General features: G+C 30.0%; 2 protein-coding genes across 55 annotated transcripts in view; one reads left to right on the top strand and one right to left on the bottom strand.

Annotated features, from left to right (window-relative positions):
• The first annotated feature begins 787 nt into the window (after positions 1-787).
• Positions 788-14,709, top strand: LOC143249103 (uncharacterized). Of its 19 annotated transcripts, none has more exons than XM_076498415.1 (8): positions 788-1,266; positions 6,543-6,670; positions 8,679-8,774; positions 9,163-9,313; positions 10,966-11,044; positions 11,639-11,711; positions 12,744-12,872; positions 13,305-14,709. In XM_076498415.1, the coding sequence occupies exons 2-4, from the start codon at positions 6,591-6,593 to the stop codon at positions 9,287-9,289; spliced, it is 303 nt and encodes a 100-aa protein (XP_076354530.1). In that variant the 5' UTR covers positions 788-1,266; positions 6,543-6,590; the 3' UTR covers positions 9,290-9,313; positions 10,966-11,044; positions 11,639-11,711; positions 12,744-12,872; positions 13,305-14,709. The 19 variants fall into 19 exon arrangements, 11 of the variants coding, with proteins under 11 accessions (XP_076354530.1, XP_076354531.1, XP_076354528.1 ...); XM_076498416.1 differs by having other exon boundaries at positions 12,720-12,872; XM_076498413.1 differs by having other exon boundaries at positions 11,612-11,711.
• The window catches only part of Arp8 (Actin-related protein 8), a 67,400-nt gene continuing 54,541 nt past the window's right edge, over positions 11,360-24,218 (bottom strand). For 19 of the 36 annotated variants that reach the window (XM_076498374.1, XM_076498384.1, XM_076498394.1 and 16 more), the window contains 3 exons: positions 21,186-21,343; positions 15,067-15,206; positions 13,379-13,526 (listed from right to left, as the gene is read on the bottom strand). In XM_076498374.1, coding sequence (XP_076354489.1) covers positions 13,379-13,526; positions 15,067-15,206; positions 21,186-21,343 — 446 coding nt within the window. Of the gene's footprint in view, positions 12,834-13,373; positions 13,527-13,814; positions 13,984-15,066; positions 15,207-21,185; positions 21,344-24,218 lie in introns of those variants that run through there. The other 17 variants (XM_076498396.1, XM_076498400.1, XM_076498401.1 and 14 more) reach the window with 4 other exon arrangements.

The following is a 24,218-nucleotide window of genomic DNA, read 5'->3' as shown; positions in this document are numbered from 1 at the left end:
ATTGATAGGAAGGACAAAAGCTAATACATATATATTAGCCAGTTAAAAATGAAAAAGTCTATCAAGTTTCATTCCAGTTTCCTAAAGCTAAAGCAATAAAACTTTACCAATAAATTGCCATTACAATAAATTGCTAATTATAGTAATGTGTAGCCACAGAAAAGCTTTGAATTGAAACACCATTCTTACTTAAAACTTGTAATCTTGCATTTAATCAGTGATGACGAGAAAACCCACTTGTAAAGAAAAATATATAAGTAAAAACGGCAAAAAATTAAGGTCTATACTGTATAAAAACTACACTGACAAACACTACACCAACATTATTTATAAAATACAATGTGATAACTGCCACAACTTCTATATTGGAGAATTGTTTGTTTGTTTGTTTGTTTTGGAATTTCGCACAAAGCTACTCGAGGGCTATCTGTGCTAGCCGTCCCTAATTTAGCAGTGTAAGACTAGAGGGAAAGCAGCTAGTCATCACCACCCACCGCCAACTCTTGGGCTACTCTTTTACCAACGAAAAGTGGGATTGACCGTCACATTATAACGCCCCCACGGCTGGGAGGGCGAGCATGTTTGGCGCGACTCAGGCGCGAACCGCGACCCTCAGATTACGAAGCGCACGCCTTAACACGCTAGGCCATGCCAGGCCCTCTATATTGGAGAAATAAGTAGAAAAATGGAAACCAGATTCAAAGAACACAAAAAGTCACCTTCACACATTTTCAAAAACTGCAAATCAAATAAACACAACATAACCATAGAAAACACCAAAAAACGAAATAAAGAAACAAACATAAACAAACGCAAAATTAAAAAAGCTTTACTTACACAGCAACTCACGCCAAAAATAAACCAATACGAAGGAACACCTTTATGCCTATATTAATACATGATCAAACATCTAAGTACACCCTCTACGTTCCTACACTCAGTTACACAACCCCCTTCAAACATGTGGTCAGCTATCGGTCAGTTACCTCTTTCTTTCTTTGTGAACCTGACGATGATCGAAGAAGGTCGAAACATTGTTCGCTCCTCTACATAAAAAGTTGAGCTATAACCATAGTTAGTGAATCAAATACAATGGCCCCTTCTCACCTATTTGCATTTTTGGAAACAGTTCCTTATGATCACTTATATCTATATATAACATGTGAATAACCAATTGGAAGCTAAGGATGTCCCCTTGGTGATTTTTGTCAGTTATATTCAAACATAACTGCATCCTTTCTTCATTTCAAGACAAACCTTCATCTGGTAAGTTGAGTCTTTAGCCTGTTTGAGATTTCATATTTTTTTTATGTACAAATACAGCATAGTTACTAAACTTGATAAATTATAATGGAATTGTATGGTATTGATGTTATAATTTATAATTTTTTGGTCATTCAAATCATCTTCGAAACGCCGTCCTTTACACTTGTGTCTCCATGACAGGAAGTTGTCATCCATTCTACAAATTTCATCACGAATACTCTGCCTAAACATTCTATCAAAGAATTACAGTAATCATTTTTAAAAGTCAAAATATTATTTTTGAATAAAATAATAAAGCGTTTGTGTCAATGTATGCAAGTTTTTGTTCAACAAGTATTAAACTTGTGCCTGTGTTTTGGGGTCTTCCTTTAAAATCAGAAAAACTGAAAGTTATAATAATAAGAAAGGTAAGCTAATTTTATTGAGATTGCCTGTTGTGGAAAATTAGTTCATTTTTGTGAAATTTATATGCAAAAACGGCTCGTTTGGGTTGAGAAAATATTTTACATAGAAGAGCGAACAACGTTTCGACCGAAGAAGGTCGAAACGTTGTTCGCTCTTCTATGTAAAATATTTTCTCAACCCAAACGAGCCGTTTTTGCATATAAATTTCTCAACAAGTGGGTTTCTCGACATCACTGAGTTCATTTTTGTATATAATAAAAATAGTATTGCAATCTATGAGTGACTTTCTTGCTACTTTTACTAAACATAAATATCAACTAAGTACTATCTCTTTACATTTTGTATTGCTGTGTCTATCTTGTTCTTTTCAGAACGTTTCTCTGAGATTTTAAGAACTGAACTGTTTTTTGCTATGGGTTTTCATTTGTTTGTCAAAAAGAGTAAGTCACAGGTTGTAAATCAACACAGGGAAGGTGATGAGGTTGATGTTGATCTTGAAGTCTTAGTGCATTTAACATGGAAGGAGTGGGTTAAACAACCACAGTTTTACCAAGTAAAGAAATTTTTAAGTCTCAAGACTACAATTTTGATTACAAGAAGACAGTTAAATTAAGCTGTTTCATAAATTCTTAATCAATAGATTGTTGTTGTAAGCCCTATTTTCAGTGTTTTAATTTAACTGTTTGCCAGATGGAGCTGTTACGAAAATTCAGAATACCTAGAATGTTTGTCAATGATCAAGAGATTTTGTGAAAAACCCACAAACAAGCATACATTATAAATATGAGAACTGGTGAAACATTTAGTCAATTTCAGTTTCAGTCCCAGACAGATCTAGAAAAAATAATACATTATAAATTGGAGAATCAATTAAGTATTGAGTTACTTTCAGTTCATTCAGTGATTTAGAAATTAGTGAAATATTTAGAACAGTGTTTTTTTATTATATATATAAGTCAATTTCTTAGCCAAAAAATTATAAACATAAGTTTATTTTTATGTTAGTTTTTGTACCATTGGCAAGTAAGTTTCTGTTGAAAGTAAAAGTTATTTGTGAACTAGGGCCTACAACTGTGTGCAAGTGATAGTAAATTCACTTAAGCTGGAGAGAGTAAGTTTAAATTTTTAAGAAAAAGGAAAAATTTGAATAGTTTTATTGTTGTTTTGTGTAAATGAAAGTCAAGTTATAAGTGATAAAACTGGTACATAAAACAAAATTGGATTGTTCTGATTTTGCACGTTTTTTTGTTTTTTGACAGGATTTAGTTTTTGGCTAATATAATTATAATATAATATTATAAAATTATTGATACAAACTTTTCATTTGAAATTAGTGTAACCACACAATAAAATATTTAAAAAAATAAGGATCCAGCAACAAACTAGTTTTGTGTATGTTATATTTATAATGAGAATTTTTAAGTGTCACAACAATTTTTTATTTCAATTTTCACTTTATTAATTTTCATATAAGTAACACAAAATTAATTTTGACAGTTTCAAAGTATTAGAACTAAATGTGCTGTACTTATTAAAATTAGCTTAGGTTTTGAAATATGACCGAAGTATTTAATTTTACCTTATTTTACAAAAATCAGAAGTTGAAAATTATATGAATCTTTTAAATTTGCAAGTGAAACAAATTACCAAAGTAACAAAAACTAAACAATGAAAAAATATCAAAATGTAACATTTTATAAACAGATTGAGTTATAACCAACATATTGTGTAGGATTCAATATTTTAAAAACATTTTAAGAGAATATGTGTATTATATACAATCATTGGTGTATGCATTTTGTACATATGAGCTGCAATTATTTTACAGGAAAACATTGCTGTTATACCACTTGTCATTTATCTCAGTGGTTTTGCATCATCGTTTTTAATGAAGCTTCTCAACAGGAAAATTGGAAACAAATTTCAGAGTGATGATATTTCACTTTTTCTTTCTCTCAGAAAGATCCACAAAAATTCATTGCAGCACTGTGTTATTGTAGTTTTCTTGTAACTTGCAGGCCAAAATTTGAATGGAAACTTTTATTTGAGGTACTTAACCATATATATAACTTAAAAAACAAGCCAAATAAAAAATAAATTAAACAAAAAATGCTGCACTAATTAAAAACATCCCAGGACACAAGCTATAATGTGGGATTATAAAATGTAACATAGGTTTTGGAGGTGACTGAGGAAGTAGAGTCTTCATTGCAGTGAAGATACATCATCTATCAGTCTTAACCTCCATTTGCCAGTCTCACATAAGAAATAAAAGAGTAGCAATAGAATTAGAAATTAGCAGAGCGAGGTTTGGATGCTCAAGCCCACAACGTCCCACATCTATATCTCACTCTTCACTGCCTGCAGACAGTTGTGGGAAGGTGCTCTCCCAAGTAAAGAAGAAAAAAAATTAATTGAAATAAGAAAAATTAAAATAAGGTACCATTGTTTGTGGGTAAGCAAGTTGAAAACTTACCTCTTGAAGTTAGCATTCCAGCATCCAACTTACCCCGAAATGTTCAGTCTTTCAGTAATAAAAAAATGTGGTCTTTTATAGAATGTAAGCAAGTTAAAATTTATTGTAATGTTTGAATTGTAATTTTTTTTTAGTTTTACTTCTACAATTTTATAAAAATCTTACGTCTCTTTTACAGCATTTTTGTACATGCATTGTTTCTGCTAAAATTTGGCCTTTGATAGTCACTATGTTTACTATATGGTGCAAAGCAGTTGTTCTGAACTATTTTAAGGCACACACTCCTAGTTAGATCTCGTGAGCCAGTAACATACCCCTGATGTTTACCATTTAAAAAAAAAAAAATCAACACCATGCAAATGTCAAGTACTAGTTTGTGGAATATGTTGGAAGCTTGGTGATTCTAAGGCATGGAATTTATTTTCTTTTTTCTTTCTCACATGCTTTCAAGAATATGAATACTACAGATTGGAACCACTGTTGCAAAATCTAGTTACTAGTGGAGTAACATAATGTATGTAAAGAAAAATCTGTAATCACAGAATTTTATATGCATATATACATGAGCTAAAACTATCATTCACTTCAGAAGTAGTAATTATTGGAGTAAGCAATAACCCATCCAGTGATGACATCATTGGAGTTTTGAATAATTATTTAAACACAATGAACTTCTAAAAAATTAATAAATCAAGATTATAAAGAAATGATTTTTTTTTATATAAATTATTATCTTTTTAATGAACACTGAAAACATTTCACTCTTACCTTTCTCAAAATGTTTGGGTTATAATGTATACCATGATTGTTTCAGTTACTTATCAAGAATTATCTTTGCAACTAAGTATATGGCAGTGGCAGCACCCAATATTGTTACCTACATATATTCATAAAATATGGAAAACACAATCATCATTGTTGCTTAACAAGTAACATCAAAGAGACATAGATCTGTAGAACTCAACGTCTTCATTAAGATGGAAGCATGTGTCATGCATCCCATAGCAACGTACTGAAAACACTGAAACTCATGCACTGTATTGCCGCTCCCTGTGTAATGCCATTCTATCTTGAGCTTTGACGAAGATTAGACAACCATGATTTCAAGTTACAACAGAAAAGGTGCATTGTTTTGAAGTAATAATGACTATAAACACATGATGAAAGATAGTTAGCCTGATAGTGACCTTACTTTTCCTCAGAGTGTATTAACTTCACATGGGATAATTCATTTCTGCTATGTAAACTATGTCTTTATGTTATATTTATTTTGATTTGTAGCTTTACTCTTAATGGTATATTAAATGTTAAATCTAAGCTAATCCTGATTTTCTTTATTATTATGTGTTACTTTTGGTGGAATTTAGGTGAGCTTCCTCTTTTATGTATACACATATTTTCATAGACAGATTATTTCTAATTTGTAATAATGAATTATTAATCAGAGTATGAGTTTCCAATGAAAACTGCATTGAAAATGCAGTTCAAAACAGCACACCTTTCTGAAATGTACCTTGGTATTTACATTATTATAATTTCCCATCCCAATACTTCATATTGATGGCATCTTGGGAAGCCCTCCCAACGAAAAGAAGCAGTAGGTGCTTCTGTATTGTTGTACTTTGGATATGAAGATACATTCCGTTATGTAGAAGTCTATGCTGTTACTGTTGTAATAGGGATTGGAGGCTCTACAATGCTAATTATTAGTCTGTTCTTGACGTCTGATCTAATATGGGATAACATGGTAAAGAACTCATCCAAGATGCCAACAGAAGAAAAATAGTTGAAACGCTATTGATAGTCAACCTTTATCTATATTAATAATTTATCCATACCATTTTACTAATAAAGCTAAATTAATGCTACTGTCAAATTTGCTCTCACCATCAAGAGTCTGTAAAGTTCTTTTTAATTCAACTGTCTTTTTAAATGCAATTCTTACAAAACAATATAATTACTTAACCCTTTTGCAACAGGTCAAATGCCATGTCATCACGTTTGCTGACTTGCATTCAAAATTTTATTGAACTGCTACTTTATGAAGTTATGTCAGTAGGTTTGGAATCAAATTGTAGATTATAATTCAAACTTCAGTATTATATATGATTTAATTTCTTAATTTAAAAGTAAATATTAAAAGAACACACCTAAATATAGATTTTCATGAACCACATAGTATATTGTATGTAGCACTGTTTAAAATTAGATGTTTGTAATGTCAAAATACTAAGTATATAGCTTCGTACAAACTAGGAACTCAAATTACTAATGTTGACAAGCTAGAATATAATATAAGAACCTCATATCTTTCACTGAGATATGACTTATGTACTGAATCTAACATGGTGGCTCCATTAAACTCTTTCCATTTTTTTTAAATGGTCTCTTCTAGACACTTACATCAATATATGACATGTGAATAACCAATCAACAGCTTAGAATGTCCCCAGAGTGGTTTTTCCCTGTCATTTTAATCTTTGAAAAGGCTTCCATGTTCTTTCCATCCAAGATTTCAGTGAGGTAGGTTGTCTTTAGTCTGCTCAATGTTTCATATTTTTTAAATCTAAGTAAATCTTAATTACTAAGCTTAATAAATTGTAATGGAATTGTATGATACTAGTGTAGATATTTATGATTTTTTGGTTATTCAACCATATATATATATATATATATATATACCTAAAACAAATTATTCACATACAAGATTTTAAAATGTACAAAATACTAGTCCACTAAAATTCAGCCAGGACAGAAAAGACCAGTTTAGTTTGATATTATTGGATATGTAACATAAGTGCACATGCACCACATCAATGCAAGTTATGCAATGTAAGATAGGCATGACTGGAAAGTCAGTATTATAAAAAATAATAAATATATCGCATTATGAAACTAAAGCTTCTTAGACTTATACTTGTATTTTCTTATTATAATATGTAGTCATTCTAGCACCAAAAAAGAATAATTTATATGTATTTCCTAATTTTTTATTATTGTTATGAGGTTGGTCAAGTGACAGACCCCATATATTAGGTTGAGGAATAATTCGTGAGCGTTTTTAAATAATTTCATTCAAGCATTACATGCAAGACTATACAATACTTCAATGCATGAACACATGACACCCAAAACATTTATTATGATACTTTAATTCATGTAATACCTAGGTATATAGTATGCATTGTTTTAAACGAAATTGCAAGAAATTAAATGCGAAAAGCAGATGGTGTCGAAAATGCTCGATTTTGTCCACTTGACATTCCATTTAATGAGCTGAAAATGAAAGCAAACATTAAAGACATATGAAAATCAAACACACCATCTATTAGAGCAAAAAATTATCTACCAAATGACATGAAATATTTTGCGAAAGCGTTTCATTTATGAATATATTTTTTTAACTTGAAAAAACGCTCACGAATTATTCCTCAACCCAATAGTTAGAATATAGAATATAACATAAAGTCTTATTGAGGACAAATGTTTGAAATGTATTTAGAAAGTTTTTTAGTAAAAAAGTAGAAAGGCTTTGAGTAAAACTATTTAATTAAAGATCTGATTTTTTTGTGTTCAAAATACTTGTAATCTTTACTAAAAGGCTACCAAATTTTGTGAAGATACACTTGCTGTATCTTCAAGTTATAATGAAAATAATTAATGTGAAGAAATATGTAAACATTCTTGTGTATATTATACTGAGCACATTGTGAAAGGGTTAAATAATAATATGCCTACTGTAAAAGTTAGTCATTGTATTTTGAATTAATAATTTGGATAAGCAGGTTCCTTACTAAACATTAACTCATTATACAGTTATAACATTCTTTTGTTGAACTGATTATTTTAAATTATGGTTGAAAGACAGCTCAAGTTCAGTCCATTTAACAATAATAAATTAGTTTATATCTTTAAGGTTTACTACAGGCTGCAAATACTGTCACTTGTCCATAGTTGTACTTGTAGACCTAAATTTACAAATGACATTTCAACAGAAATATTGCTAAGGGTATTACAACTAACACACAAATAAACTTGCTTGTACAGTTTCACAGTTAATTAATCAAGTAACTGAATATAGTCAATAATTGTTACTTATCTAATGATCTGTACACTTCACCTTGATTAGCACTGTATTAACTGAAAGCTCATTCTTTTTCCCCACATTTATAAGTCCCCTTTTTCTAATCTTTTGGGAGGAGTTATTATTACAAAATTATGAATTGCAAAGTGAAGTAGGACTCCTAGTATATATATATAAAATGAAACAAAATACTATTTATTTTTTTATGTTATACCTGTACAAATATATATTTTACTTTTAGAAGTTGTCCCATAGCTATCCATTAATATGTAGTGCCATCCATTGGGTTGAAAAGATATTTAAGAATGTGACAATATCTTTCCCATTTATATTATAATTCTGTTTATGTGTGTGTGTGTGGAGTTTTATCAACTCTAGCTCTGCCGATGTTGTAAGGTAAGTATTTAATAGATTAAAAAGTTACTGTTTTTTCTGTTTTTCTTATAGAGAGCCACACCTGCTGACTCCACCAATGGGAATCAAACCTCTGATTTCAGCATTACAAATCCATAAACTTACTGCTATACCAATGGAAGACAAAAAGTTACTGGTTTAGAAATTTTTAAATTATTATACTGGAATTTTAGTGTTGTTTTTTTAAGCATATTTTTAGTGTATATGTACATAATATATTATAACCAATACTTTGAAAATGGTTGGTTTTTCACTTAGAAATTTGATAATCGTGTTTTGTTTTGATGCAGAAATTATTTGGAAGCCTAATTGATCCATACTATTAAGTATTACCATACTTAAAATTATTTTCTACAGGTCTTTGTCTGCAGTTCCTGACAAAAAGTCCTTTAAAGCCACACTTGAAAGACCTGTTGTGGTTTACTTCCTCTTTACTGTAAAATTAGTTGTCAGAGTAATGATCCTGTACTTTAAGATAGTGTCTTTAGTTATTTATATGTAACTTAATGGATTCTAGATCCATTGCCAACAGAAGAGCTTCCCTTAAAGATGTACATCTTTGCTGCAACAGTCTAATTCTCATATCCTCATCTGTTATGGCATCTATAAATTTGTCATATGCCAATGAATCTATCATTTTATGAGGAGCAACGTAATGAGATAATCAGGTAAATTTTTTCAGACATACCTTACATTCAGCTTTTGGCTCCATTTTATCTCTATACTCTGTTTTAGAACTTTACTTTGGATACTTTCTTCTAGTAAGTTACTTCACCTGCTATAAAAGGTTGTTACAATGATAGTTGCTATGGCTTCACTTGCAAAGTTAATTAATGTTATCAAATATGGTGTTTCTAAAGAGTAGCTTGTTCCTGTTCACTCTAGAAATAAATTTCATCTGAGCTTGGTATGATTCCCATAGTACCTTCACATCATGGTCTTTTAGTTTATTGATTAGCTAGTGCTGAAAATGCCAGCTAAATTCTGAAACTTGATTTGATATTGTCATAGATAGAGTAGTCCAGGAAGGTCATGCAATAATAGATGGCAGGGATAGTAGTGGTAATAAGCACAGACCAAATAAGTTCTCCTTTTTCATACTCAAGGCATTTTAGGATTGAATTCATTGGCAGTTGCAGAAAGAGGTGTAACTGGTTTGATCTTTACACTAACTTTTATTTTCCATGTACATTATTCTGTCGTTATTGTAATTACTTAAATAAGGAAATGACTACCCTGAAAATACAATTAATTATTTAGATCAACAGATTCCATACTAAACATTAATTTATTATATTTTTGTGGTGTTCTTTCATTGAACTGTTTCTTTTAAATTATGGTTGAAATAAGACCAAATTCAAGTCAAGATAACAATAATCTTGCTTTTCTACTTTATTGATCTTGTTGTTATAATTTTTCTTTTCTTCTGTTTTCTCACTACAATCTTTCTATACTTTTATAGTCTTGTTGTAATCTCTCTACACCACAAGTAGCTTCATCAATCTTGTGTTTAGTGAGATTTATTTTTAATTCTTCTTGAAAAAGTATGTCTTTTCTTTCAATTGCTTTATTAATTTCCCATCTCTTATCTCTTTATCATTTAATTTTCTACCCATTTGCTGTTATTATTCTCTTAATTTCTGTCTCATTCCACAAATAATCTATAAATATTATTTGTTCACAGCTGACTTGTAGGCCTAACTTCACAAATAATATTTCAATGGAAATAACTTGCTAATGGCACTGTTACTAACATACAAATAAACGTGTACAGTTTCAACTAATGAAATGAGTAACCAAATGTATTTGATAACAAACACTGACTTGAACTATTTGAACACTTTGACACTACTAACTGAAAACTGTCTCAGTGCCTTACTATTTCTTGTATTTAAAATGTAGTGTTATTTCTAGATTTTTTCAAAGCCTCTCAATCATGACATAATCAATACTAGCAGCTTCCTTTAGATAACAAATAAAATTCGACACTGAAAATATAGCTTCTAACTATATTTATTTAAGTTAAGAGCATGACAGAAAAATTGTCTTTGTTCTTTCACAAGAGTGATAATCACAATTTCGGAACTGAAAGACTGAGTGTTAAAAATATTTAATTTGAAGCTGAAATTTAATTTTGTTCTCTTATATATCTCTACATTTTTGTGCAGCTGAAAATTCCAGGTCTGTTACTTAAATGGTATTACAAGCAACTTAGTTGCTATTAGATCTGGTAAATATTGCTATTGAAATGTGGGTATGGTGAAGAAAGATTATAATCATAATATATTTTAATACCTTTTGGGTTTTTTTAAATTTATAGTCAAGTGGGCAATGAGCTTTTCGGACAAAATTTCCAATGGTCTAGCTATTGTGATAATTCAGAACATCCACCCTTGTGTGTAAGTACATGGTTGAAGTTTAATGTTAGATGTGCAGAGTTGAATAATGTGTTAAATGCAGTTTCCAAAAGTGTATTTGTACACTTTTAGAAAGATGAGTACTGACTGTAAAGAAAGTTAAATATAGTATGCCCCATTCCAGTTAATTAAAACTTTTAGAGTTCTAGAAGAATAAGTACATTTTTAAGACAAACTGTTCATTATATACATTTCTAGAAAATTTTGCAATAAATTAGGAGTTGCAGTATTTTTAATTGGTATTTTGAAAATAATTGAAATATATAGAGAGAGTAACTGAGAAATTGGTAGGTAGCATTAAATAATAATTTTTGTTTAATAGTTAAAACTTTCATTTTTCCTTAAAGAATACAGAGCTCTGAAACAAAACCTCACATATTTGTTTTAGATAATAATAGTATTAATAATGTTACACACCCAATAATTACTACTTCACTGAACTTGCATAGATCATGACTTTTTTAGAGTTATATTTAATATTTAAATAAAGAACTTTAATATCAATATAGGTCACATTAGACTAATTACTTATTGCTTTTAATAAAATAGTGATCCAAAGTATAAATATTAAAACAGATGCGAAAAGGTTAACAGCTGAAACTGTGAAAATAATCAGACTTACTGCAGCAAAATGATTCATTCAAATAAGGTATGTTGTATTTTATGTAATGTTTGTCAACTTCACATTGATTTTACTACAATTAGTATTAGGGTACAGAAAAATAACATACAAAATATGAAGTTTACCTTTAAACTTTTTTTATATTTATTTTGGAACTTGTTGAAGTTAAGCAGGTGAAATATGAAAACTGTTATATGAAAAGAAGTATTTTCACTCAGAGCATAAAAATCAGCTTGATTAAAATCATTAGTAAAAATTACTTCTCTGGAAATTGTGTTTTTGTAATGATTATTAAAAGCTTGCCATGTTTCATGAAAATGCACATGGTAAATGCAGTATTATAGAAAATATTATGTATATATTCACCAACTTCAGCTAAGTGATTAATGTGATTTGATAATCAGTTAACCATCAGACTATTAATTATTATATTCAACTCACTGATTATTCTTACTGATACTTGAATAGTTGAAATAATAAAATATTAATTTTTATTAGTTTTATTTTAAACGTTATTTTGAGTATTTTACACAATACTAGTCACGTAATCCATGCTCATAGGTGATCAGTTACATCAAATTAATTACTAATAACAACAGATCTAGAAAGTTAAAAGTAATATAGAAGCTCAGTTATAGAAATACAAGATAAGTTTTATGTTAGTGTCAAGCAGATAATTGTTAATTATGGAGAAGAGATCAAAGTATTAGGTAATATTATACAAAGAATAACAACATTGATATATAGAAGTATTAAGATTTACACTTGTATTTTGTGAACATTATATGGCAAATATAAAAATAAAATGAAGGAATATGTCATATTTCAAATTTGAAAATTAAATTTATTAACTTACCATGACAAAATTTCTTCCTTATCAATTTTAGCAAATAAAATGCCATCTTTGTACCATGTTATAGAATAAACAAGATATATAATGGAAATTTGTGAAATTTTAAAGCACAATATATATTTGAGTAAATTACTACTATTTTAATAACATTTAGTTTTATAACATAAGCTCTCTTATTTTAGAGTTTTACACATTGGTTCCTTCAGGTGATGTTGCAAGGACTGTCAGCAGTACTACCAGTATATTTTGGTGTTTTCTTGTGGAGGATCAGCTATTTTCACACTTCATACTTGCTACTTTAGCATATTCACCAATAGGAGTAAAGACAAGAAGTGGTATAGAAAATTTTACTTTGGTTTGAAATATGGTCATTTAAGTCATTATTTTGTTACTGTAAAGCAATTTTCAAGTGTTATATATACAAGTTGGAATGAATGCAAAAGTTAAAGAAATGACTATTCATCACTGATGAGTTGATTTTAATTAGTTTTAACTGTAAACCTTTATTAGCTTCATTTATCTTGTTTTAGAGCTTGCAAAATTTTCTGCACAATAGAGTTAGCTTACAAAGTTTTTTTGATTACTAAAGAGCAATTTATCCAAAGTAGCTATAATAAGTGCAAGGACTCACAAATTTCTGCACCTTCACCCCAATAAAATTAACATAATTCACATACATAAAAGTTCAGTCAGTGGTTTATGAAATTGGTGGTAACAGAAGTGACACTGCCTTTTTTTTTAATATAGTATTTCTCTTCTTTCATTAGGAATTGCAAGATCCAACCTAGCTACTGAAAAATGTAACTACAAAAATAATGATGGAGCATCTCACTCAGGTTTTTCATGACACAACAGATTTAATTGAGACTATGTGTCCAGTCAGTTGAGAGATGTTGGTTGCAAGGTTTACTTTATCCATAAGATTATCAGTCCTGCTACTTGTAATCAAACTGTTGGCATTGTCTGGCATGACTGTGATAGAAATAAACCTGTATTTGAACAATGTACAAGGCTTGCATATGTTAAAGGTCTTGTTAGCAATGTCATCCATATATTTTATCAGTTTTAATGGTACTAATGAGTGACTAAGAAAAAGTATGTAAACAAAATAATGGTAATTATAGGTAAACAATTTGGATTGTTTATATGTATGAGCATTTTTATCAGTATTTACTGATTTATAAATTTCTAGTTTATCATGTAAATTACTATTAAGAAATTTCTTTTTTTAATTATTTGAAATAGCTTTAAGCATTAGTTATACAAGCTACAGAGACTCAAGTTTGCTGTCGTTTTTATTAATGTATCAAAAACAAAACAAACTAATGTGGTACTAATCCTAAAAGGGAAGCTTCAGAAACCATGCAGATGTATTTTTATGTCTACAGTTTAGACATCATTCCTGTTCTAGCCTTCCCATGTTAACTATCACTGACAAGCATTACCCTAGGAATAAAAGTCACGAAAAAATGTGCATTTTTAAATTAAATATCCAGAATCTCATATATTAGAGCAAAATACAGATATTTAAGAAACTTCTCTAAATCAAATTTGTAATACAAGTACTCTACATGATTTTCACTTTTGTAGGTAGTTTAAGGGTTACAGACTTTATTTTTTCCATTTACTAAAAATAAGCTGCAATGTTATCAAGTAATTTTATTTGCTCTACAAATATACAAATTTTATTCTTTAATAAAGTCAAGATTTTTGAATTACAGTTATAAAACAAATACTTTAAAATGTAGTCATATTTTAGGTAGCTGTCTTCTAACAATAATACTGATTGATTGAATATGTAGAATGTTAATAGTGAAGGTGTTATTACTTCTGTTGCATTTCACAATGTAAAATAAATATATTATGGTTTATGTACTTAATATTTTTATAAACTCTATAGCAGCTAACTTTAAGTTGAAACTTTAAAATATTACAAGTATTTGGATAATTATGTTATGTTTGAATTTTCTCTCTAGTAATTACTTCACCACTGAGATGGAGTACTACATGGTTTAAACAATTAATTCTAAAATACTATTCATATATAAATATTTCTTTAAACAGCATACTTTCAGTCAAGCTGAAAATGTACTACAAATGTCATTTTACATTTTGAGATTCTGTCCATTTATGTGTATTTCATCTTTAATAAAATCATATAATTTGATGAAATCTGTTCTCTGTTTAATTAACTTCTTTCAGTGCTAAAGGAAAATAATTTTTTTTAATACAATGAATATTTTTTGATTGTGATTAATGCTATAATGAGTTTGTTATATAGTATCTTTTTTTTTGCACATTTTCAGTTTTAAGATGTGGAGATAGTGTCTCATGTTGTTCAGGAAAACTAATCTGAATTTAGGAAACACCTACACATGCACCACTTAAATGTGATAGCTATATCTTTGCCATTACAAAAAGATGCTTTTCAACATCCAAGAGATGAATTTTAACAGTGACATTAAGAAGCTATAAGATTTTACTTGCAACTTTGGCAAATTATTCAGAAACTTAAAACTGCATTATTACCAAGTAAAAGGGGCTCTTTCACGCAACATTCTTACTCCAAACCTTTGCCACTCTCCTTGTCTTATCCACAGTTCTTGTGCAGTGTCTAGACAACTCATGATGGCTGCACCTTTCCAAGTTGTGATCCTAGGATCCATATCCTAGTAGAAATTATCGTATCAGTCAGACAAAGGATTCAAGTTTTTATATTTTATGAAAAAGAATTAATTTACATAGTGCAACAACTGCAAAAATATTACATTTTGTTTTTTTGGTGAAATTACACAGGTTATTCAAAGCAAACAAACCTGTAACAAAGTTATGTTATTATTTACAGTTGGAAGTTCATTTATAATAAACATTCTTCAATTAAAATTTCGATATCTGATGATCTAGATGAAATAACTTTGAAATTTTTAATCAAGATAAAGTAGTTTTTTCATTACATATTCAAATTAATTAGTCTTACTTATTATAATAACACAACTTTGCTACAGTTATGCTTGTTTTGAATAAGCTGTATGATTATGTAAAAAAGTAGTCACAATAATTGTCCTTTATATATATCATATTCCTTTTACTCTGTATTCTAATTCTCTACATAATCCTGAAATGTTAAAATTCTTTCTATCTAATATGTTACTTCAGTTACAGGTGATATTTACTAATCCTTTGTTTAAGCTGGGTGGGATTCATATTCTAGCACTCTGTCTGATATCAGTGTAAGATATATAAAATTCGTTCCTGAACAAACTGAGCTCAATTTATTACAGTATGATATCTAATTAACAAATTGTTCCATTAACAAAGAGGAATGTATATCTTGTCAGCTAAGCTGATTATCAGTAACACTTCAGGGAGAAAAGGGCCCTTAGTGGCTATCCCATTCATACCATCAAGCTCTTTCTTGAACACTCTTAATTTTGTTGCATTTACCACATCTTTTAGCAATAAGTCAAAAAGCTGACAATTCTATTCAAAACATAAAATTACTTATTTCTCAGACTTGTACTCCATCACATCTTAAATCTATATTGCCAAATCCTACCTTTAAACAAAACAGATATGATGCATTACTCCAATTTATTCCACTTTATAATTTTGAACACTTCAATTATATCCTCCCTAACTTTTCATTTATCAAGATAAAATAATTTTAATGACCTTAACTTGTCCTTAAATGACAGCCTCTCTATGCAAGAAACCATACTAGTAGCTCAAGACTCAAAATAATATTCAAAATTAAACTTAATCACAGATCTCTACAAAGAAGTGATACCTCCTTGGACTTGTGTTAATTATTCCTGTATACACAACCTTAATTTTTAATTGTTTTCCCACTTGTCTGGAAAACAGAAAAGGCTGAATGATGAAAAAAAATTCCTCCATAACACTGTTGAATTTATTTTCAACCATATGAGATACAACTAAATTCAGCTGTCACAAAATAATGCAGCAACCAATTAATCATAGAAAGAAATGGCTCAAAAATATTGCAACTGAACAAGGCTACCACAAGCCATTTTTAAAATTAATATAATATAATGAAGAAGAAAACGTCTAACAACTTTTCAGCATTAATTAACTCTCTTGCTACAAGCATGTCATAAGGTCTTTAGTGTGTTACATTCAAAATTTAATTGAACTAATTTTATTTATGCAATGAGTATAGCAAAAAATTATAGCTAATAGTATACAAGTTTTAACATTTTAAATTTATAAAACAATATTTAAAAAACTCCAAAATTTCCTCAACTGTGAGAAATGTGACATTTCTAGCTACAGTGTACTAAGTACAAAGTTTTTGCTTGTAGCTCCATCATCTCTTAATCAATTTGAGATCTAATTATAGTTTTGAGCTCAAGATCAAACCACTTTGATTGATGTATTTGACCATACCAAAAGTGTTGCAGATTAATTTACTCTAATCCTAAACAGAAGAATTTAGGTTTGAGAGTAGGCTAGTAAAGATCATGATGAGCAATAAAATTAAATTGAGTATATGCATGCCCCATGCTTGACATTGCTGGTTCACAAAAATATAACTAATAAAAAAGAAATAAATGTCTCATAGATTAATTTACTCTAATACTACCTAAATAAAATTCCAGTGTTGTGGATTTTGAGGATTCCCTCCTCTCTAATTTATTTACCCACCCTCTAAGAAGTAAGAAATTTAATGTAAATTACTTAGTACAATGTTGTCATCACTCAGGTAAGTTTAATTTTCTTTTCTTACAATTTTATATAGTTAGAGCCATCAAACAGAAAATGAGGTCCCTATTGTCACACCCACCTGTAACATCTCTCCTTTCACAATTTGTCAATAGTTTTCTCTTATATTTAATGCTATATTATTTTTAACCATGAGAAAGCCATGGTTTTCATCTATCAAATCAGGAATTGTGTTGTTTTATGTACCAAAAAATATTTACCTTTTTTCAGTACAAGCTTTATGCACATGGGATTGTTTGTTTGTTTTGAATGTTTGTGCAAAGCTACACATTATCTGCATTACCCATCCCTAATTTAACAGTGGAACACTAGAGGGAAGGCAACATCATCACTACCCACCACTAACTGTTGGGCTAACTAAACTTTTACCAAAAAATGGTGGGATTGACCATTATATTATAATACCCTCACAACAGAAAAGACAAGCATATTTGGTAGGACGGGGATTCGAACCCAGTTGAAAGTCAAGTGCACAAAACACTTGGCCATATCAGGCCTGTTTTCATTGGAAACGTATTAATTAGCTCAGATGAATTTATAACAGCTCTTATCATATAATTAGAAAGCCAGAAAATGTGTGATAATTACGGAACATTGTCTCTTTTTTTTTTCTTTGGTGCATTATTTAATTAAATAATAATTATTTAATGCACTAATACTGTTAGTATAAAAACAAAGCAGGGTTAAGTGTCATTGACAGCAATAAAAGAATGTCTAGGTAAGTATTTCTTATTTTTTCATGTGTATTCTTTATTTCTTATTATAAAGTAACTAAAATCTAAAAATAATAAACTCTTTAGGTTAGTTATAATTAGGTAAAATAAATAAATAATTTTTCACAAGGCACACATGCAAGCAGCCAGCCCTTGGAGTAGGCTCTTAGGTGATGTAATTTGATAGTCTAACATGAGCTGCACATTCTCTAAGTGATGTACAACTTACATTATAATGGCACAAATAGTACAAGTAGTTAGACACAGTTTAGAGGGCAATATATAGATGCATAACCATTACAAATTTAAAGGCACCTAAAATAAACCAATGTAGTTTCATTTACTATGTGAAGGTGTTCTAGAAAGAAAAATGGGTAATTTAGACTTATTTCAATTTTTTTGTGTGTGTTTACATCATCAGTCAAGTTAACCAACCTTGTATAAAGTTAACAGAAAACAGTAACAACAGAATATAAAGTTTGAAATGTATTTAAAAGAGTTCAGAAATTATGCAAATGACATTTGAGATGAAGAAAAGTTTTTCATCTCAACAGGAAAATCATTTTGCACTTAGTATAGTCAAAAATAAGACTTGATATATTCAGTACAAATCTTTAATAAAAATAGATAGTTAAAAATTAATTTACAAATGATTTGTGATGTTTACTAAATGCCTGCCAAATTTTGTTAAGATACACAAACTGTATTCAAATTTATAGTATTATAACTATATGAGTAAAAATGGCCACATGGTTAGAACTCTGGACCAAGTCCGTGTTATAGAGTTCATAACTGGATAGGTACTAAATATGCAATGAATATACAGTAGTATGTAATCTAGTTGTAGTGTGCAAGGCATTCCAAATGTCTTGAACAAGACTACTACAAAGTAATTCATTTTTAACCAGAAAAAGCCAATGGTTTCATCTATCAAATAAGGAATTATGTTGTTTTCTGTACCAAAAGAATGTTGACTTTTCTTTCAGTACAAGCTTCATTCACATGGAATGTAATAATTATAGTGTAACATGAGCTGTGCATTCTTTCAGTGATTTACAACTTTTTATTATCATGGCATAAATAGTACTAGCACTTACATACAGTTTAGAAGGAAATAAAACAATAAAATTATATATATATATATATATATATATATACAGTCATGTGAAAAAGTTAGGACACCCTATGAAAGCCTGTGTATTTTTGTAAAATTTTTGGATATATAAATATTTAATCTCAATTTTAACAATACTGAGAGATTATAGGAATATAACTAAACAATTAAAACTGAAGAAAAGACTTTTCAAGATCTTCTGTAAATGTAATTCTACAAAAATGCATATTCTAACTGAGGAAAAAGTTAGGAGATCCCCACATTTATTCCCACTTAAAATGGCTCAACTCACACACAGGTGTATCACACCAGGTGCACATGATCAGAAGATCGATACTCAGCATTGTGAATGAGGCTTGCCCTATTTAAACCTCAGACATTTAGTTTAGTGTGCTCCTGACTGTTGAAGTGAGAGTGAGCACCATGGTGAGAGCAATAGAGCTGTCTGAGGTCTTCAGAAAGAAAATTGTAGCAGCTTATGAGTCTGGTAAGGGATTTAAAAAGATCCCAAAAGATTTTGAAATCAGCCATTCCACTGTCTGGAAAATAGTCAACAAGTGGAGGGCTTTCAAAACAACTGCCAACATGCCCAGGTCTGGTCATCCAAGCAAGTTCACCCCGAGAGCAGACCGCAAGATGCTAAAAGAGGTCTCCAAAAACCCTAACACGTCAACACAGGACCTACAGCAGGCTCTGGCTACTGTTGATGTGAAAGTGCATGCCTCTACAATCAGAAAGAGACTGCACAAGTTTAACTTGCAAGGGAGGTGTGCAAGGAGAAAACCTTTGCTCTCAGAGAAACATCAAGACCAGACTAAAGTTTGCCAGAGAGAATGTAGACAAAGACCAGGACTTCTGGAGTAATGTTCTTTGGACAGATGATTCCAAAATTGAATTATTTGGACACCAGAACAGAGGACATGTTTGGCATAAAACAAATACAGCATTCCAGGAAAAGAACCTCATACCAACTGTGAAGCATGGAGGTGGAAGTGTCATGGTTTGGAGCTGCTTTGCTGCAGCAGGATCTGGACAGCCCACAATCATAGAATCCACCATGAATTCTACTGTGTATCAGAGGGTGTTTGAGGATCATGTGAGACCATCTGTAAGAAAATTAAAGCTGAAGTGGAACCGGACCCTGCAACACGACAATGACCCAAAACATACCAGTAAATCCACCGAGGACTGGCTGAAAACTAAGAAATGGAGAGTTCTGGAATTGTCAAGTCAAAGCCCAGATCTTAATCCCATTGAGATGCTGTGAGGTGACTTGAAATGGGCTGTACATGCAAGAAACCCCTCAAACACCTCACAGCTGAAAGAATTCTGCATTGAGGAGTGGGGCAAACTCTTTTTCAGACCAATGTCAGAGACTGGTAGATGGCTACAAGAAGCGTCTCACTGCAGTTATTTCAGCCAAAGGGGATAACACTAGCTATTAGGGTAAGTGTCCTAACTTTTCCTCAGTTAGAATATGCATTTTTGTAGAATTACATTTATAGAAGATCTTGAAAAGTCTTTTCTTCAAATTTGATTGTTTAGTTATATTCCTATAATATCTCAGTATTGTTAAAATTGTTAATATATCCAAAAATGTTACAAAAATATACAGGCTTTCATAGGGTGTCCTAACTTTTTCACATGACTGTATATGCATGAAAATACTGTGTGCCACTGAGTGGGAATTTCCAAGAAATAAACATCAGCTTTGGGACACTAAAACTGAAATTTTCACTATGTTGTTGGTCCTAAAAACAAGACACAGGAGAAAGGAATGGTTCACACACATTACACAAAGAGGAAGGTGATTTGCAAATTATGATGCAAATTGAGACATATTTCTCCGTTATTTCATTTGGGGAAAAGTGAAAAATACTTTTAGAAGACTTCATAAACAATACATAAAAAAAATGTTTGCTCACTTTATACCCCCTACTTATTTCCCTTGTTTCCCTACATAATTGCTATATCATCCCACAGCTTATAATAATGCAATGCTATAACATAGAGCTTGAAGTATGAAAAGACTTGCCTATCAATCCAATTTTATATAGTTTTACCATCTTATTACAAACCTTAGGCTGTGTAATGATATCCAACTGGTCGCCTCTGTAGAGAATGGGGATCTGCATTGACAATCTGTTGTACAACCAAGTCTCAACACCTGAGAATAATAGACCTCCACCCACAACAAGAATACAACTGAACATTTTCCTTTTCAAATCATCTGAATCTAGAACATTAAAATTTGAAACTTACCAATAATTGCAATAAAAAAAAATTTAAACAAGAAAAAAATTTTAACTTTACATCCACATTTCTTTATTTACTTGAGATAAGATAAAGTTAACAATGGTTACGTAAATGTAGTACAGACACAAATAATTCAAAAAATATTTTACATTTATCTTAAAACTGTGAAAATCTCTAAACAAGATAACCTCCTTTTAATTTTAATACCTTAGTTTCTAACAAACATTTAACTAGTTATGATACTTTTTCTGTACAATGCCATGCTAACACAGACACTGTTCACTTTTAGTTTTCATCATAAATCATTTTTTATAAAAAAAAAAGTGAAAACAGATAACTTCACATCAGATAAGTATAAAAAGCATTTCACAATTTCAATCTAAGCTCAAGTTTTTAAAATTGTTTGAAATGTAGAAGATATAAAATGAAAAACAAACAAAAAATAGGTTGCTTTTCTTTTAACTTTTCATACTTTCAATTTAAACTAGACTGATCTCCATTATTTTCTTCACTTAGTTTTTGCCATTCCTTTATGACTATGGAATAGTCCAGTTAATCACATACAAACTATTTACAGCAAACAGACAGTATCTTTTTCTCTATGTTTGTTTATTTACTTGTTTGAATGTTAAAAGAAATATCAACTGTTAACCAATACACGAATAACATTTCTGTACCCTTTGTATATCACTAATAGGCATAAATGACAAACTCAAGGACTTTCATAAATTTAAATTTCACACTCTTTGAGAATTTACAGGTGTTAATTGAACACTAATAATCCAGAAGTTGTATGTTGTAAACCAATATTTACAACCAAGTTTTCTAAAAGTATACTTTCAACAACCTAGAATTATGAGTAATAATAATCTGGAAGAAAAAAAAAAAAGGGTTTACATTACATTTATTAATAATCTATACACTTTTATGAACATTTGTGCTGTTAATACTTGAAATAAAATAAACTTCCATGTTCTCAAAAGAAAACATAAATCTAATTACTGCATTTTCTCTTTTGGTTTTCAATATTATCTGACCCATTTAGAATAACCTTCCTCCAAACCATAAAATATGATATGCATGTAACATATGTTGTGTTATTTAAATAAATATCTTACAACTTGTTTCTATTTACAAATTCAGTTTTTACATCTTAAAAATTCTTTAAGAAATAGTTCTTTTTACCTTCAAGTAACTTTCGTTTCTAAGTAAGTAAACAGTGAAAAAAAAAACACATTAATTTTGAATTTTTAAAAACACATTTTACTAAACTATTTATACATCAAATTGCTTGTTAATCTATGTCTTTGTTTACTACAGGGTCTCTAACTGCATACAAGTTAAACAAAATTACCATAAATATTGCAATTAATTCCACTACCTACTACTAGGGTCCTCCTTGCAATTTACACAGAAAATGAAATTTCTCCCAATTGTTTTCACCAGTTTTTAAACTTAGTGTTGTAACATGCGAAAATATAAAATAATCCTATATGATGTAATGTGTGAATCCTACTAGTATAGAAAGGCATAAAAAAACAATAGTTTGAGTTAATGCAGTTCAACTGATGTAAGCATAGTATGTTCAATTCCTCTAAATACGTAATCTTAGAAATTCATTAACACCTTGGAAGTCACACCTCTAGAAACCAGGTTTCGATACCTGTGGCAGGCAGGGCACAGATAGCCCACTGTGTAGCTTTGCGCTTTATTCTAAACAAACATATTAAAAGAAATTTCTATATATTGATTTTTGTGTGTCACATGGTATGTTGTCTTCTGTTTTTGCTCAAATTACATTTTACGATCTCCACAGTAAACACCTGTAGCTTTTAATGAATTAGAAACTCAAATTAATGAAGTAATTGTTTATCCATAACTCCTTCTCTTAACCCTATGGTACCCAGCACTATTATTAAACTTTTTTGTGTGTATGGTTCTATGTTACATCCAAAATTTAATTAAATCACATTGCTATCAATGTGTCAATTAAATTAAAATTATAACATATGTTATAATTTGAATTTTTATGTTATCTAAATTTCAATTACTTAGTTTCAACAGAAACATTTAAAACAAATACTTAAACTGCACGTGCTATGAACAATCTCAATTTTAGTGGCAGTTCATTCTTAGCCACACAAGTTTGCAATGTATGTGGATATCCAGATACTAATGTACATGTATTTGAACTATTTGACACATGAAATCCAAAGTCTGGGAAACGTATAAATTTTCTAACCCATGATTGGTACCATAACCATCTTTTATACTTTGCCTTAAGATCTACAAACTACATGTAGTTAGTTAACACAAGTGTATATAGTCAATAGAAAGAGTTCAGTTTACACTATACTCCATCAGTGGTTAATTTGAAATTGGCACACAACATTTTATACTTATATGTATTGAAATAGATATAACTACCATTAGTTCTGTTGTATGCTTGATCGACTATAGCACTTACAGTGGCTTTTTATCTGAATATGATATGGTCAAAGAGATAGTTAAATTGTATTTAGGTTTTACTGTTATATTTGACTAAATTATGTATTATGCATGTTTCAAAAATCATACTCAAATGGTCTAATAACCTCTTTAAGTTTAACTTGCCACTTGGATTGTGAAAGGTTATAAACAGATGGCAGGTATAAGCACCATCTAGTTCAGGCATTGTGTCTCTGCAGAGAGTCTGCCTAAATAACTTCATAAAGCCCAGTGAGCATCAGCTGATATACTGGCATAAATGATAAAAGACTAAGAATTTGAAAGGAAAATAAAAAATAAGCTATAAATGGAAAGATAAAGATGTTAAATTATGCATTTAAGAAAAATACGACTGTTCTAGTTGATTT

The sequence above is a fragment of the Tachypleus tridentatus genome, chromosome 4 (assembly GCF_004210375.1).
Source record: "Tachypleus tridentatus isolate NWPU-2018 chromosome 4, ASM421037v1, whole genome shotgun sequence".
NCBI lineage: Eukaryota > Metazoa > Arthropoda > Merostomata > Xiphosura > Limulidae > Tachypleus > Tachypleus tridentatus.
The sequence above is the reverse complement of the archived record's forward strand: the minus strand, read 5'-3'. Positions and strand labels throughout refer to the sequence as shown.